This window comes from Phoenix dactylifera, chromosome 13, assembly GCF_051530095.1.
Source record: "Phoenix dactylifera cultivar Ajwa chromosome 13, Ajwa_hap1_PhDact_Kaust_v1.1, whole genome shotgun sequence".
NCBI lineage: Eukaryota > Viridiplantae > Streptophyta > Magnoliopsida > Arecales > Arecaceae > Phoenix > Phoenix dactylifera.
Window position 1 is genome coordinate 23,939,697 of NC_143202.1, and position 17,804 is coordinate 23,957,500.

General features: G+C 36.8%; 1 protein-coding gene across 2 annotated transcripts; it reads right to left on the minus strand.

Moving 5' to 3' along the window:
* Nucleotides 1–1,366: 1,366 nt before the first annotated feature.
* Nucleotides 1,367–16,301, minus strand: LOC103708591 (putative V-type proton ATPase subunit H). Of its 2 annotated transcripts, XM_088709558.1 has the most exons (13): nt 16,171–16,284; nt 15,929–16,017; nt 14,541–14,655; nt 14,349–14,474; nt 13,455–13,557; nt 13,301–13,373; nt 12,928–12,993; nt 12,730–12,847; nt 9,079–9,240; nt 7,096–7,221; nt 6,882–7,007; nt 5,798–5,977; nt 1,367–1,927 (listed from the first exon to the last, which is right to left on the minus strand). In XM_088709558.1, the coding sequence occupies exons 4-13, from the start codon at nt 14,439–14,441 to the stop codon at nt 1,679–1,681; spliced, it is 1,296 nt and encodes a 431-aa protein (XP_088565684.1). In that variant the 5' UTR covers nt 14,442–14,474; nt 14,541–14,655; nt 15,929–16,017; nt 16,171–16,284; the 3' UTR covers nt 1,367–1,678. The 2 variants fall into 2 exon arrangements, with proteins under 2 accessions (XP_088565684.1, XP_008791823.1); XM_008793601.5 differs by lacking the exon at nt 14,541–14,655 and having other exon boundaries at nt 16,171–16,301.
* Between the last annotated feature and the right edge of the window lie 1,503 nt (nt 16,302–17,804).

Sequence of the window (17,804 nt, forward strand, 5' to 3'; positions counted from 1 at the left end):
GATTTATATTTGATGACACTTTCTTCAAAGAATTATACTGTGTAACAGGTATTTCTCCATTTCAGCTGCAGAAACGGTTCCATAATACTGGCATTTCGCCAACAAATAGAAGTCCTGTAGTGGCTTTTCAGCTCGAACACCAGAACCCGGAAAAAGTTAGATTACATGTCTTGATCTCTTAAGATATATATCTAATTTTTTCTGATAAATTAGGCCTGATTAATCTGTGTCATCCGATTAGAGCAACTGGCTTACAAGCGATTAGGCAACAAAGCTCAAAATAAAGGCTGTCATGACAGTTCTCGAGGTCTCCTGTTGAGATATATATCAATAATGAGAATTTAGATTATAGCTATTATCTAATAGCCATCTCTTGTGATGGCCTTTGTACAATTGGATGGATGTTATTTAACATTCTTAACTTATATTTAATAGAAATCTTTATACCAGCTGTAATTTTACCACCAAATAACTGCAATCTGGACGCGGTCTGTGAAATATGTTAAAAGTTTTGGATGACATTGCCATCAAAAACATATCATAGATGTCTCTTTTGACCAAGTGTGACAAGAAAACTAAGAAGCCAACATCACAAATTGGAAAATCTCACGTAATGCTAAAATGCACCAATTACCTTAAGATATTGGCAGGAGGGGATTAGCGAGATCAACATTTTTGAAATCTTTAATGCATCAGCCTAACTTGAAAGACTCAGAACGGCAGCATCCCTCTTTGATGGTAGAGCACGCAAAAACGTTCACAAATTGCCCCATTCCATGAGATTGGAATCTAGTACTGTCAACAGCTCTTCAAGCAAAAGATAAAATGCTGCTGGGTTGAGAGCAGAAAATACTTTAATTTGTTAGATTTTGAGCAATCCATATTTAGTTCAGAAGGATGTGTTCTATGTTGCATTAACCATAGCTGCATCAGGTCCCATACAAGCCGGAAACTGTTCCGACCGCATCACTACTAAATCCCTGATCACAATCCAGGCTTGCCTTGAAAACTTCTTCAGTCGCAATCTCCCCTTCGACCAACGGCCAGGTCAGGCAACCATCACATAAAGCATAATTTCACAGCTTGCCAATGCCAGAATAGTAAAATGGCCCTTTCAAGCACCACAAAAACCGGGTCATGGGTAGCAGCATTAGCCACCTGACCATACCAATAGAGTATAAAGATGCAACTGGCTAATCATCTAGCCTTTGGTGAGTATGCGATGAGACCAACCTAAGGACTTGCCGTCAAACTCACCACTTTCAGACAGTCCAGGTAAAAGCAAGTGTAAATTCCGAGCACCGAGAACAAACAACAGAACTGTATTCAGAAGGGAAGTAACGGCTGAAAATGAAAGCATTTCAGGTTCTACGGCCAAATGTTGCCCAAAGCAGGCAACATGACTAAATAATATTTGAGAAGAATTTAAGACAAACAGTAAAATTTATTACAAGGAAAGAGAAATAATAATAAACGCACAGAATATGCGATTGGCCTAAACAAAGTGCCTCAAGGGATAATAATACTCGTCCTTTTCTTTCATTTCTTCCAGAGTATTTCAGATTACTTTGCAATTCCCAACAGAATGCCCAAGGCTTCATGAACTCAGTCTACAATTTAGTTGTGATAGCATGAATTCACACCCAAGCCAGAGTCCCCAAAGGCATACCATATGGACTTAAAACTGCAAAAAACTAGCATATTTGGCGCCAAGGAAAAGCCTCTGGACACAGAGAAGGGCATTCTTTGTCACCTCAGCATTTTCATGATTCATGAGTTTCATCACCCTCTCCTTAGCCTTCATATCTGAAACAACAATCCTCCCACCAGGGTGATGCTGAATGAATTGAGACAAATCATAACAAGCAACAGCAAGTGCTGTTGGATCATTTGATGTATCGAGGATTGTTATGAGGACACGCAGGATCTGCAACAGAATATTTTGTCTCAGTCACATATTCAACAGGAAGACAAGCCTTATAACTAAAACAATAGTAGGTATAAAGGGGCAAAATGCATCAAGAAAGCGTGATGTGTCTAGATATTTCAACCAGATGAAATGACAGATTCAGCCAACATTGATTCTATTGAGCTGTTAGTGCAAGCTTTAAATCATTCTACAACCAGCAAGGTTCAATTCTTTGTTAGCTCCAACAACTTTAGTTAAGAAAATAAAAATAATATACATAAACTGACCATGCTTACAAAAGAATCATTTCTTCAAACTATTAACAAGTAGAAATGTAAAGTTCGCAATTGAAGCCTTTGTGGACAGAATTTTCCAGACCAGCATAAGAGGCTATCAGCTATTGATATCACTACATTAAGCAACTGAAGCCTTTAATTTTCACAAAAGTTGTAAAAGTTTAGGACCGGCCTCTCCAAGCCAGGTGAGGGGTAAGGAAGTCAGGGTTGGGAGTGCTTAGATATCGAGATATCACTGCATTAAGCACTCAACATGTTGATCAATTAATCTCTCTGGAAGTTAGCAAAGTCATGATATATTGGAGATCAAGGGCAGAGTATAAAATTAACAGGGGCAAAAGTTGACTATTAAATTAAAGATGGGATCTGAATCAGGGCTTCTTTCATTGCTTTAAGCATTTGGTGTGAAAACCTTATGGACTGTTTCCTCAAAGAAACACCATTTTTTCCCTTATGAAAGCAAGAAGAGATCACACTTGGTTGATAATAGCATACTACATATTTTTTTCCCCGAACCAAGTTTATATATATATATATATATAGATAGATAAATAGATAGATAGATAGAGAGAAAAATCCAGTTGAGTGGATCTTTACTCAGATCTGGTCAGGTCTAGATTGGACAAGGGGAGTCCCACATCGATGATTTGAACCATTAGATGTGACTCTACTATCTATAAATGGAAACACACAAAAATCACATGGTTCTAAGACCCTATTCTATGCCTCAAGTGCTGAAAATACTCGACCGGATCCTACTCTACCTCTCTCTCTCTCTATATATATATATATGCGCTTGTGTGTGTCTCTCTCTCTATATGTGTGTATGTAAAATACTCGACCAGATCCTAGTTGACCTCCCTCTCTCTACACACACACACACATATGTGTGTGTGTGTCTATGTCTCCCTCTCTCTCCACATATATATATGTGTGTGCCTGAGTGCACATGTGTGTGTAACCAAACAGAGAGTTTCACATATGATTTTTGAGTAATATCATTTTATGCATAGATTACTATAACCATTACAGTCATCATAAAAATCATGTCTTTTGCAAATCCATAGTACTCCTAAAAGCAAATAGATTTAGTTTTAACTGTCTTTGATTTTGGTCGTGCCCACTCTTTAATATAAATGAAAATTTTTAATACATCTGATACAAATTGATAAATAACTTCAGTTTTTACTTATAATTAACTCAAAAAAGAAAATGTACAGCTATCCATAGCTATACATGCACATGAAAGCTATCTTTATAACTTACAAATGTATTTATATCTAATCCATCTACAATGGATTCAGATATTAGTACTAATATAATCAATACAGATATTAGTGGTAATAAAATCAATACATTTAACTTAATTTTCTCCTAACTATTCAAATACCGTGTTTATATTTTGCATTTCAGAAGGAAAGAGAATAGTAGCAAATGTATTGAAGCAAAAGAAGCCATGGTCTTAAACTTTAGGTGGCCAGAAACAGATAGGGAGATTAAGCCGAGATTGTCAAGCTCCTTCACAGTTTTTATATGAGGAAGCTGCGTCGCCCAAAAGGCTGAGATAATTTTTAATTAATCCAAGTTCTGATGACGCCAGATAAGCATCCACTCAAATAGTTTCTCGGATTAGGGTGGGCACTCATCAATCAATGGTTGCTGATTGGGAACAGGCATGGAATATGTGCTGTGGGTATGACTCTATTAGGAGGAGCAACATGGACATTGAAATGACGAGGATCTGAAGTTCCAAGCCATCGCCCCTGCTGGACGTGAGGCTGACTTGGGGGTTGGTGTGAGACATTATGCTGGTCTTCGTTTGCGACTGCTGTTTGGATCATACAGGTTGTTCTTGTTGTTTTCTTTATTATAAAAATTCTAGCAGCTTCAGCATAGATATGTATATAAAGATATGAAACAAGAGTATTTAATAGATGGCTGTAATTAAAATAATAATAACAAAATAAATAAATAAATTAGAAATAACACTCCATGGAGAATGTAAAAGGAGCCTATGATGGATTATTGCGATGAAGAAAAGAAAAAAGAAAAAATAGGACAATCAAAACTCAAGACATAGTTGAGATGTGCATCAAGTATAAATGATACTGAGATTCTAGATGACAAATAAGAGATAGAATTTTTATTTCTTTTTTTCTTTTTTGTGATCTAGCATACACATGAAGTTTATTTTGCTATCGTGTAAAACTGTAAATACTTGGCCAACTTCCATCCAACGTTGCATATGTACAAGTAACAAACAATCTACTATATCAATACTATATAGATAACGGAAATTCTTGGAGTTGGCCATGCAAAGCCGGATTCCAAGAGTAAAGCTTTTAAGAATCTAAATAACAATTAAGAGAGAAAGTAAGAAAAAAGGTCATATCATAATGAGGACTCTTGCAATAACTATGTTTTTACTTACCCCTTCCTTTGCTACTCTTACCTAATATGCCTCCATTGCTTTTTTTTCTTTATTATTAAATTATGTGCAAATTACGTACAGGATAATAATTAATTACGAAAAGGAAAAATAACCTTCTGCATCACTACAATTATCTTAAGCATTTCAACTTCTAAGTACAACTCATAAGGTGTAGTATGTTGCTTAGAAGTAAGTACTTAACTACTGAATATTAAAGCTTAAAGGAAAAGCAGTTCTAGTTTTCCAAACATGTAGGCAAAACAAAGATATGATTGGGACTGAACAAGCAAAACTAATTAGGGATGTGTTTGGAATCATTACTAATTTTCTGTTTCTAAAACCTGAAACTGAAACTTTGTTTTTGTTTTTTTCTGAATTTTCAAAAACATAAATATGTTTCATATAGTCGATTGTTTTTAGAAACATAAATATAAATTTGACAGTGGTAGTGGTGGAAGAAGCGGTGGCGGTGGCAGCAACCGTGGTGGCAAGAGAGATAGTGGGGAGCAAAAAAAAAAAGACTAGAGTTTTTGAAAAACCAAAAAACAAAAAAGGAAAACTACTCTACCAAAGAGGGTTTTTTTTTGTCTTGGTGTTCATGTTTTAGTTTTTAAAAACTGAAAAACGAAAACTGTGGTGATATCAAAAAGGCCTAGATTTGTGTAGTTCTGATCAAGGTTTCAAGTACCAGCTTCACCTTACTGGTACCCAACTACACAATGATAATATGATATAGTTCTGGATAACGACATTTAGCACAAGGATATACTAGGTACCATTTCCCTACTGGTATGTTATGATATGCAGGGTATGATTTAGCACTCGAAGCCATAGTTTCGTTAATGTTTTCCATCAGAGATTATTTCAAATTGGTATCATGACCAAACGTAGTTGTAAGTTCCAACATGAAAGTGTTACTGCCAAAAGAGAAAAAAAAAAGGACTTCAAACAAAAACTTGTAGTTTCCTTGGACATGAATACGATACCGTGCTAATTATGGCTATGCGTAGACAATCACAGGATCATAAGCAAAATAGGAAAATGATTGTACAGGTTGACTAAGCCAAAATAAAAGTTGTAAGTCAACCATAATGAATTACATGGTACACCTACTAGAAAATTTCCATATGGTAAGGTATTAGCAACATTGCAAGATCTTACCTGGAAATCATTTTCTTCAAAGTTTGCGATATTTTCACGCCAGAAATTCGGATCCTTGTGCATCGGGGACCAGTCAAGATGACCCAGAAGGACTTCCTGCTTATATTTATCGAATGAACTTAATCTTTTCATGTTATCTTTAAGCCCAGCTTCTAGCTGATTCAACGCATCCAACAAATCCTGCACAGTCCAAAAACAATTATTATAAAAGGATAATTGTAACACTTACTAGATGTAGAAAGAATAAGCTTTCAACCTTCTACAATTCTGGGAAAACTGAACAGTTTACAGGGGACTTTATATGATTGAATTTTTCCCTAATAGTTAAATCTAACAAAAAGTTACAGCGATTAAACTTCTATGGTGACAATTTATTTAGACTGCAGTCAGAAATGAACTTAGAAGAAGCATAAAATAAAAACAAAAGCAGCTTAAGATGTGGAAAAATTCACAGTGCCAGTAATTTCATAAAACTACTAGCCATGTGATGCCTAAAACATTACCTTTAGTTGCAATGGAAGCATAGAACATTTATAAAGCTGATTCCATGAATTGACTGGCACTCTCTTGGAAAAAGCACTGTGACTTGCATACCATAAAAATCATAACAATTTCCATAGTAAATCCAGCATAGAGCTTCCTGATCCACCACCATATGAGTGCTTATATTCCTTCTGACCTTAGAGATTTATGTATTTATATATACCAAAATACCAGATCATGACAAAGTTGCCAGCAGGGGCAATCACAGGAATGCCTTTAAGGTTATACAGTCATAATATAGGCGTAACGTATGAAATTTAACCCTAGCACTTGCATTAAGTGCACCGGTAAAAATGCATATTGGGCTTTTTAGATGGCAAGTTTACTGCATGTTGACCAAAAGGAAAAAGACACACCTTATCAAGATAAATATACAAGAGATTAATGAAATTTAGTATTTCACAGTATTTTGATAAGCTAGGAAAGTAATATTTCTATAGTACAAGACAATTTTCCAAATTTCCATTGGATATGACTTTCAATTCTAATGTCTGCCTCTAATATTACATTGCAACTTAAATGAAAGATGTCAAAACCTCACCTCATCACTCCATGCCTGTGCTTTTAAGCTCTGGACAATTTGTGGCAATCCAAGATCAATCATTTGAGCCCCAAACGCCCCCTTTGTTAACAAATTGCGGAAGGTCAAAACAATAACCCTCACAACCTACAACAAATACATTCCACATCATAATGTGCAGTAATGTTAAATTAAAAGCACCCGGCACAAACAGAAAATATAAGATGAAACCTACCTTCTCTTTTGTGGAACCTTTGACAACCTCCACTAGTCTTGGCATTACCCTGGTAGTGGCCAAGTAGTCAACTGCTGCATCATAATATGACAACAGCCAAATACAGAGGCAAGTTTCATAAAGCAGCTGCAGGAAAGAACATAAGCCATTAACTCACAACTAGTGGATCTGCATGATTAGGCCAAATGGCATATTGCACTTAAATGTTCACTCAGAAAAATATTGCTCCTTGGTTGTTTAAGCTTAAAACGTGACCAGTAAGTTAGATATCTCCATCTGTCAACTTGCTTAAATGACTTCAAGGTAAGGCCCTTTCTTGCCTAAAACTGCCATGGCGAGGAATTGGCATCAAATTGATGTCAAGATGATAGCCTACCATATAGTTTATACAATCCGTCCTAGGGCCTTCTCAGCTTTTCCTGCTCCACAACCAATCCCATATTCTGACAGGAAAAGGTTGGGATGATGAGGATGATGATGATGATGATATATGTTCACATAAATATATGCAGTGCAATGTCAACTCTGTGCTTATTGCATGATGCTTAAATCTTTATAATAACCATTTAGAAAGAAAAACTCAATAGAAGATATGCTTTTCATCCATTTCTTTTGAAAGAAATCTTTAAGTAGTTTCAATGGAGCGAAAACTGCACTGCCCTCAATCTTTCTTCATAACACTTTATGCTAGTGCTCGACAACAATAAATGATAATTTTATTAAAAAGCCCTCAAAGCAAACAATAGTACTTGTCATAAATAAATTGGAGTCTCTTTAGCTCCCATCTCCAATGCTCTAGTTCTCACTTTGCAGAAGATTATTTACATTATAATAATGAAACACCACAAAATTTCAATTGAGCTTTTGATTGTATGCATGTATATGTTTGAAACAGTTTTGCAATGCAAGCCAAAACATTAAGTTTTCAATTTCTGCAACTCTGCACCCAGTCAAACATAAGCTAATGCCCTCATTTACTTCAAGTTCTACATTTCTATTTGTCAGATCTCATTTAAAAAAAAAAATCCATTTTCTAATCATAAGTTCCCTTCTACTTACACTTCCCTTCTGCCAGTCTCATGCTTTAGTCAATGGAAAAGTACACTGTATTAAATTATTATGCATTTGAACAAGTATCCTTGTTAATCAACTTAATGAAGATGTGGTTGATCCTTTAAAAACAGAGAACCTCTCAAAAATTTCTGAATATCTGAAAATGTCAAATAATTGCACAGAACCCAAAAGAAGATCTATTTTCATGATTTGGCAGAAGACTAAAATGCCTAAGTTCCAGCTCACATGTTGGGCCAATGTTCTAACTTCACTAAGAAAAGGCATGAGTATAGGTGGCATAAGACCAAAATGGGTAGAACCAGAGTTTTCAAAAAACTACAGCAAAAACAGTCTGAATACATAAATACAAAACTTAGTACAATGGCCATAGAAAAGAAAGTCATAAATGCAATCGAAAGACAACATCAGCAATATGAGATCTTTGTTGCACGAGAAATCAACACTATGCCAACGTTCTGTTAGATGATGAAGATTCATATGAGCATCTCTCTATACTAAAGATGCTGGCAAGACAACATCAAAGGTTGGAAAAAGATTTGACAAAATAATTTTTAAAAATACCATATTATCAGCTTGAATTATCCTTGACAGATAGAGAAGTGACTTAGACATTGCTCAGGGCATGTCGCACAAATCAGCTACTTTGCTTGTTTTTAACTAATCGATTTATTCCTAAATATCTTGTGAACAGGAAAGGAAAAGGCTCCTTGCTGAGAACAGCATATAGCTGTCCTACATACATATACTAAAGAAGTATAAAACCTATAAGAACATCGTAATCAAAAAGGACCTTTGTAAGTTGAAGCCGTTGACCTTATATACTACATGTTTGATCGTATCCTTTCATATGAGGATCCTGAACCATTTCAAAAGAGCTCCGGCCATAAAGATGAAACACAAACACATTACCTGGATAGACTGCTGAGTGGATGCTGGAGAAATCAAAGGAATAAGCAACTTCACACCATCTGTTTGAACAAATGAAGCTCTCACACAAGGTTCTCGTAGCAAGGTGGCTAGACAATTTATAGCCATTGGGACAGACTGATTTGGATGAGATGGGTTCTTCAGCTGCAAATAATATACCCCCATATAAATACATCATAAATTTTAAATCATTATGATAGTTTCTTTATAAAACTGCAATGTGACATTTCATTCAACTGAAAATCAGAATCTGAATGAGCAAAAGGTCCATTCCACTATAAGCAGCACATAAAACTAAACAGCAAGAGTTACTGCTGCCTAAGTAGTGATGCTTAGATATTAATATGTTAAATATTAATAATAGCAATAACAATAACAATAACAGTGGTTGTAGCAATAATAACGATAATAACAATATACTATTAAAAACAAGCTCAAAAGTCAGTATGTTATGTGAAACACTAATGTGCTCAAGGGATGTTTAGCTAAACAAATAATATAAGTTCAGCCTAACAATTAGCACCAAATATGATAGTAGATCATAGCAATATACAGAAGTATAGATATGGACTAATAACCAATATTACAAATGACACAGAATAAAGGCTTATGAATTTTGCCAACAATCTGGCATCATGATGTAATTTGTGTGGAATGTTACACAGCAGATTGGTAAGTTTGAACTATAATATCATGCATTGCTCAATGGCAGCCTATACTATTTATGGGTATGAGCATGGACTTTTCAAACATAATAAGGGAACAAATGCAAAACATTAGACATAGCCTAAAAAAGTGAGGCTACAACATCAAATGGGTTCTGCCTCTCCTCACTGCCTCTCTCTCTGATTAACAACAAGTCAACAACCTGCCTCTGGGATCAGCATAGCCTTTTCCCAGCAACTGCAGAAAAAGGAGAGGGGTGTATCCATCTTGGTGTAAAAACACATGAATCAAGTTTCATCAGTGTTCCAACTGTCTGCAACCATCTCCTGAACTGCATTGTTGTCCACTCCTTCCCTCTTTTACATTCATCTTGTACAATTAACATCAGTTTCAAACTTCTAACTATTCATAAGAAAATAGATATACATGTTTGTAAATGTTTGTTTCCATAAGAAATTTGTGAAAAATAATCTGCTTATTTCTTTGTTCTGTTGATCATGCCTGTGCTATTGACCTAATCCCTTTTCTCATGCTTACCAAGTTCCTGCAGTTTTGGGTACCATGTGGTCATCATATTCCAAATATTGTTTGGCAAATATTTTTGCAAAAGAATAAGAATAAACACTAGTTGGCTACTCAATCCACTAGCATGGATCGGCCACAAAGAAGGGATAATGCCACAGCAAAGACTTTAAAACTGGCAGAGATTTCCTATACGATTGAACTGTCTCAATGCCAGGAAATTTTCTTTAGTCTTAAAGTGATTTTCATATGTGCAATAATCATCTAAAGGACAGCGATAGCATAACATAAACAAATACAGCAAGCCATGGTCTCCATCATGTAGATATTTCATCACAAACCAATGTATGTTTAGATATTATTGAACAAAAAAAAGAGTCATATTGCCTTTCAAAACAAGGTCTGCTGTGCCGGAACCGGGGCCCGGACTGGTTGCCTGGTGACATGGGTCGGTACGCCCCCATACCATTCCATGCCAGGCCCGTACCGACACAGCAGAAGAGGCAGGGAAGAGGAAGAACGAGAGAGAGAAAAAGAGAAAGAGAGAAGGGGGAGAGACAAAGAGGGTGGCAGAGGCCGACAGAGGTTGGCGAGCGCGCAGAGGGCTGCGAAGGAGGGGCTCTGCCTCCGGTCCCTTGTTTCGTTTGAAACAGGAGCCTTAGAGGGGCCCCTTTTTAAATTTGCAATTTTTAAGTGAAGTCAGCAAAGCGTCAAATTTAAAAAGAGCCCCCCTTCGGGGCTGTTCGAAATAGGAGACCGGAGGCGGAGCCCCTTCTCCGCAGCCCTCCGCGCGCTCACCGGCCCTTCCTTCCTCTCCCTCTCCCTCCCTCCCCCGCTCACTCTCTCTTTTCCTCTCTATCCTTCTCCTTCTCCCCCTCTGCATGCTCGCCGGCCTCCACCGGCCCTCCGCCAGCCTCTGCTCTTCCTTTCTCTTCCTCTCCCTCCCTCACCCACTCTCTCTTTTTTTCTCTCTTTCCTTCTCCTTCTTCTCCTCCATTGGATGCTTTTCATTTCAGTTGCCGAAACCGTCTCGGTTTGCCGCCGGTACGACTCGGTACTTTCCGAACCGTCCGGTTCGGTATGGTTCCGCCGATCTTATTTTCGAATAAACCTTAAGACATATATTTTCCTAGAGATTGTCTCCACTTTCAACTTGCTTTTGCACTACAAATCAACCATTCTTTCAAATTATTATTCGAAATCAAAAGCACGTAAATTTGTCCACCAAAATTCATGACTCCTTACCTTGTGCCTTGAACCATTCTCTCCCAGTTCAAAAGGTGAACAGGAAAAAAAAATCTTCAATGACCACTACACACTTTCTAAAATTCAACCAACTCTAGGTCAGTGCATTTATTGTAACCATCACATTATGAAAAAGGAAAATTATTGAGCAGGTTAGTTATAAGTCAATTAGTTCATCTTATTGACAAAAATAAGATGTTTTTATTTTTCTGTACAAGCATTCAGGTCCCCAAAACGGCTTTACTACTAAGATTCAAGTGACCCAACCCTAAACTAGGTACTATTCATAGCAAGGACTCAAGTCCCGGCAGGGCGTCCCACGGGACACCGGGATGGCGTACCATCCTGAGTGTGGAGATAGGAGCGTCCCGCCATGGTCCCAGATTGCGGTCAGCACGTCTTGAAACATCTCCTATCCCAAGTGTCGGGATGGGGCGGGATAGTAGCACGTCCCGTTCCATCGGAAAATTGGGACAACCCCGTCCAACAAAATTTAAAACCTTGATTCATAAAATGTCACCTTCTAGAAGCCCAATCATTGGTCAATTCTTTTAACTAAAACTACTGCAATCATCTTACTGATAAATGCATGTTTAATAGGCAACCTTCTCTGGGCAATGTAATTCATTGATTTTGCTTTTATTGGCTTTCTGAATTTTTTAGTTTTCATTCTTTCCCATTTAGATATCAAACAAGTAGGTCCGCTTAATTATATTATAGCCAAGGACTCACTAACAGACTTCAAACTTCACTGGCTGGGTTGCAGCAAAATCCCAGCAGACAATGACCAGTTGCTACGATTTAGATTACAGTAAACATAGAAGCTAATAACAACACCCTAATAATGACTAGGCATTATGTAATACAGCTAGTATGTGGCCAAATTTTCACCAAACTCCAAGTAGTCAAACCATCAGAACTGGTTAAAATTACAAAAGGTATAAGCATATGCAAGATCTGAAACCATTTGCCTACCCACGTTATCTAACAAAACAAATGTCATTGACTGCTAAATTGTAGAAGGAAGCAGAAGTCAAGCACAAGAATATCAACTTCAATATGTTGTTTACCTTTATGTATTAAACAACACAAATACACACACACACACACACACACACACACACATATATATATATATATTGAAAAGAACTATTAATCCAAGAAGAGAATAGGCATGCAAGTTCAGGTAGAAATGCTAACCTGAGAACAGAGCCACTCAACCAGGTCTTTTAGCACATCATCGATACCTGTAAGCTTGCTCTTTGAATGTGAGGCCTTTCCATTTGAAACAATGCCATGTTGAATTTTCGGTCGAACACTGTAAGCAGAAAATGCAAAATATTATGTCATGTAGGTCTTTTGATGCTAGCATTTTCAGCAATCCAGAATTTCAAGCACCTCACTATGAGAGACAATATTTTACAGCTCTTTTCTTGGATGAACCAGTTTCCTTTCCATAACAACCTGAAAAGGAAAAATAGCTGTGAATTACTACAGAAAGACAGGAAAATTTATTCACTTGCATCTATATTGGAAAAATGTTAAGATAATGCAATGAAAGCACATTAAAGACAGGTCTCACAAGACCAACCACCATTAGAAGGATGCTAGGTCACAAGGATCTCAACAGGTCAACCTACTTGCCTACTTTTATATTGTTTCAGGCCAGGTCATCAGGCTGGGCCTATTCAAAGTTAAGTTGAGAAATATCCTCGCATTAAACTAAATGAGGAGCTGCCACCTATCTCAATGATTCCCATAAAATACTTAACTTAAGAAAGGATCATAAGTATCTTCATTTGCTAAGGACTTGTCATGAAAAAGTCTAGCCCGTTTGGGATTTGCTGCAAAGAACAAAGAGAATATTGTCAAAATTTATAGCTTAAAAAGTTAACTGCTAATCTAGTTGTTAAGTCATTTCCTACCTGTAAGCATTTCATCGAGAAGAGCAAGCACATATTCTATTGTTTCTTCCTTCGAAATGTCACGTAAAATATTCATGAAGACCCGAACGTACGCCGGTCCATCCTGTCAAAATCATTAACTTCTAGTGACCACCAGATGTAGAAATCAAAACATCCACGCAGCTCATTATAGTGATTCCATGACAAAATAAAATTTAAAGGACTTAAATAACTAAGTTAGATATCAGACCCTTTAATTAATCTTGAAGACAGTTTAGCAATACCCAAGCTTGGTCTACTCGAAATTTGTTAAGCACGGGAACACATATGCACGTGTATTAAGCTGAACCTTGTCAACTTACTGGAATTTCCATGTCAACTCAGGATTTCCAAAAAACTCAGCAAGAGTGTGCATGATGATGATTTAATGATCTAGATCGTGATTGGAGGACAGTGATAATAAAAAGTATTTCAAACAACAAAGGGGGAAAAAACCATACTAGCAAGACTAAAGAAAAATCAGCTATTTAATTAGAATATGCTGGAATACATAGAACTACGACATGAATATATGAAGACTCAATTCGCAACAGTTAAAGATGAAAAAGTTGAAGTGCTAAATTTTATTTACTACCAATAGTTCTAAAGATTCTTTGCTTTATGCTCAACATCTCAGTTGTACATGCTGATGCATTTATAGCGTAGGATGTCTTCATCTTTTGAAGAAACAGAGGAGATCAGATATGTTTTACATTCGACAGAAAAGGGTCAGAATAGATCCCTATAATAGAGCATCCAGAATGATACAAAGTGAGTTGTCAAAAGTGAGGCCATATGTTGAGATCAGTTCACAAACACAAAATGCATATCATAACCTTTAGCAGGAAACATATCAGATAACAAGCCAATACTTACATCATCAAGCAAAGCAGCTCTCTGGCTTTCAGGTCTTTTGTCATAGCGCCTTAATAGCTGAAGACATGTTCCAGTGATGAGCTTGGTTGACATGTAAGTCTCCCATGGAATGTCCCTTTTGAGAACCTAAAAATAATTGAATGAAACATACTGAAGGTTCTGTTTAACTGACAGCAAAAAGATAAAACTTACCTTTTCCAGAAATTCCAGCAGACATCTAACTCATTTAAACTTGAGCAAACCAGGTAAATCCAATAGGATAATATTCATTATCACATCAACTCATATCATTAGCTTAAAAAATTACCTGTTAAATTATATACCAGTGATCAGATCAAATTCAAAATGTGCATATATCAAGATTGGCAACAGTAACTACCTAATAATATTATCCGAAAGTTGAAATGGTATATACCATCAAACTGTCCTAACTAATTGGGGTGGTAACAAATGTGCAGCAATCTACCAATTGAATGATCAAGATGATATTATTGGGAACTAAGGAAAGATTTCACTACATCAACATAAAAATTAAAATTATCCCCATTTACTGACATATGGTCTCCAAAACATAATTTTTGCAAGTCTGAAAGTTTATCAACCACTCTTGTATGTTCCATAAAAATCTTTTAATTGGTATTATCATGGTTTCATAGAAAAAGGGTACAACATTAACTTTAGTATTCCTTAAAACATCCATAAGATTTTCCTCAATTTCTCCCTAAGGTTTTATTGCTTGATGGTTTTCACCCTTTGCAAACTCTGGCAGCATGATGATCCTGTGTTCCATAAGATATTGCAAGCTTGTGAATTGGTTAGCAAATCTTACTGGCTTCCAACTTGATTCTGTACACGAAGTAAGACACCAAAAATCAAGATAGGACTCACTTGCTCCTCATTTTCTCCATCGTGGGATCTCATGTTGACATTGCTCTGGTTATTGCCCCAAAAAAGGGAGCAGAAAGTACAACAAGGTGGGGTTTGGAACTGAAGTATGTGCTAACTTCTTATCATTCATGGAAGACCTACCGCTGACCTATGAATAGTAAGTGTAAAACATACAGTTTAACAACAGTTGCTTCTCGTGTTATGGTACACAACATAAAACAAGTAAACATCTGGTTCTGTTTTCATAAATACAGACTCAACCTTTTCATCAATGGAGTTAAATCCAAATTAAACACAGCCATGATGTAGCCGCAATCAACCTACGCTATGAGAGAACATGGAATTTAACAATCGTAACTTCAAATGAAATAAAAAACAATCCAAATTCTAAAGACGAACTAGTTCATTCCTTCAAAACCCACATATACAACCAAGCTGCCTAATTCACCAAACCTACACATTATAAACCAAACAACTAACAGAAAATCATGTTCCCCATACTTCGACCATCAATTAAATATCAAAATTGACACTTAATAATAATAATATCTTATCCATTTCCCGATAAGATATAAATGCCAGAAAAAAAAATGAGATTTAATATAAAATTAACATTCCAAGAACAGCAAACCCTAGGAATCACCAGAATTTTTTTCCGCAAAATAAATTAAGAAAAAGATTCAATTATGAACCTGCTCGGTTGTGAGCTCCGCGATGTCCATGGCGACGAAAGGCCTCTAGAAGAGAAGAAACCCCTCCCCTAAATTCGCCCAGAATCGAACTGCAACGGATTTTTTCAAAAAAAAAAAGGAGAAAATATATATCACGCTAAAGGGATTACTAGCAACAAAATTTCCACGAGAAATCGAAACCAATGATCAAATCTCAATAATTTGCCAACAATTCGACCAAATACAAGAGAAGAAAATAATACATTTGATCTCGCGATCGCTTCTTCTCACCAGAGAGAGAGAGAGAGAGGAGGAGGAGGAGGAGGATGGGGGAAGAGAGATCTCTGGAAGGCTCCCAAATGCCGTCTGAAACGGGAATGTAAGAGAGCGGCAGACGTTCCACGGATTACATGGAACGACAACTGTACGGCAGGGATAGACTGGGCCCGGTCTGGTCCGCTTAAGATCGGTCCGACCCGAGCGGTCCAATGCCATGATCCTCAGCTAGTCCCGACTCGACCATGTTGTTTTTTTTTTTTTTTTTTTTTTTTTTTTTTTTTTTTTTTATGCAACGACACCTCAAGCATAACATGTGTGGGTGCAGCCTATAAAATTTAAAAAATAAATTTTCAAAAAAAAAGCAGATAAAAAATTCTCTGATAGAAAACTTTCGATTGGAGTGATAAATCATATAAAAAATAGCTTAATCAGCCGCACTATTCGTCTCTCAATAGATACGAGTGGTCCGAAAGAAGTCACACTCTCTTGAGGTCTGCACATGTCATCGGCAGTGCTGCACCGACTCAGAATCTATTCGATCACTATAGCCGAATCCTCTCGAAAAGAGGACTGTGATTTTTAACAAACCTGTTATGACGACTACTATAATGATTTCAGCCACCTTGTTACATTATTTTGGTAAATAACATCAAAGTACAATAGCCGTTATTTTCCACTATCTCCTAGTATTCCCGACCGTTACGCTCGGATACGTTATCAACTGCTTTTGGGACGCTCACTCTACCTTTGGTGCTCGGAGATAAATTGTATCGTACCGTTACGGATGCTTCCACTCTGGTGCGATGTGATCTGATCCATCCGTTCTACCTCGACCGGTTCGGCTCTCTGGATCAATTTACGGACCCAAGTTGCAGTGCACGTTCTCCACCACACAATCAAATTTTGTGGCTACCCAATGGAGGATGTCCACGTTTTCCACACGTCAAATCTGATCCCTCCGAATCATGCTCTCCATGCAACACTTTAATGGTATATATTAATTTATGATATGCAACTAAAAGTAAAAGTAATAAAGCAATAGAAAATAAAGAGAAAGAAAACACAAGAGAGCATGAGATATAAATGGCTCTTTATTCTTTCTTACTTTTCACCTCCCCATACAAGATTACATATCATCTATTTATAGGCCAAAGGAGAAAGATCAAAGGCCATAAGATTAAAAGCCATAAATACATTAATTCATCATTAATGAAGAAATTGGAGGGTTACGAGAAGTTGAATAGTCATGGATGAATTCAGATGAATATCCATCTAGAGATGAAGATGAAGAGTCAAGATTTTATAACACTCCCCCTTGGATATTCATCTCTTAAGAATATGCCTCATTAAAACCTTACTAGGAAAAAACCCTGTGGGACAAAAATCCTAGGAAAGGAAAAAGAGTACAATATTCTCATTATATGCTTTTCAAACTGTCTCATTAAAAACCTTGCTAGGAAAACCCAATGGGACAAAACCTAGGCGAAGGAAAAAAGAGTACAGTGCATATAAGCCTCCCCCTCATGTGAGCATGTCAACAAATGGCTCTGAGTTGACACATACCAATCTTCTGTACTAGTTTCTTAAATGTTGTTGCAGGCAATGCTTTGGTGAATAA

What these genes read in the sequence shown, in the direction of transcription:
- LOC103708591 (XM_008793601.5), bottom strand. Translation starts at nt 15,958, where the DNA reads ATGGACATCGCGGAGCTCACAACCGAGCAG. An exon ending in GAGCTGCTTTGCTTGATGAT is followed by an intron (nt 13,558 to 14,348) that starts GTAAGTATTGGC and finishes TGATTTTGACAG; the next exon opens with GATGGACCGGCGTACGTTCG. An exon ending in CCACTCAGCAGTCTATCCAG is followed by an intron (nt 7,222 to 9,078) that starts GTAATGTGTTTG and finishes TCTTTCCTGCAG; the next exon opens with CTGCTTTATGAAACTTGCCT.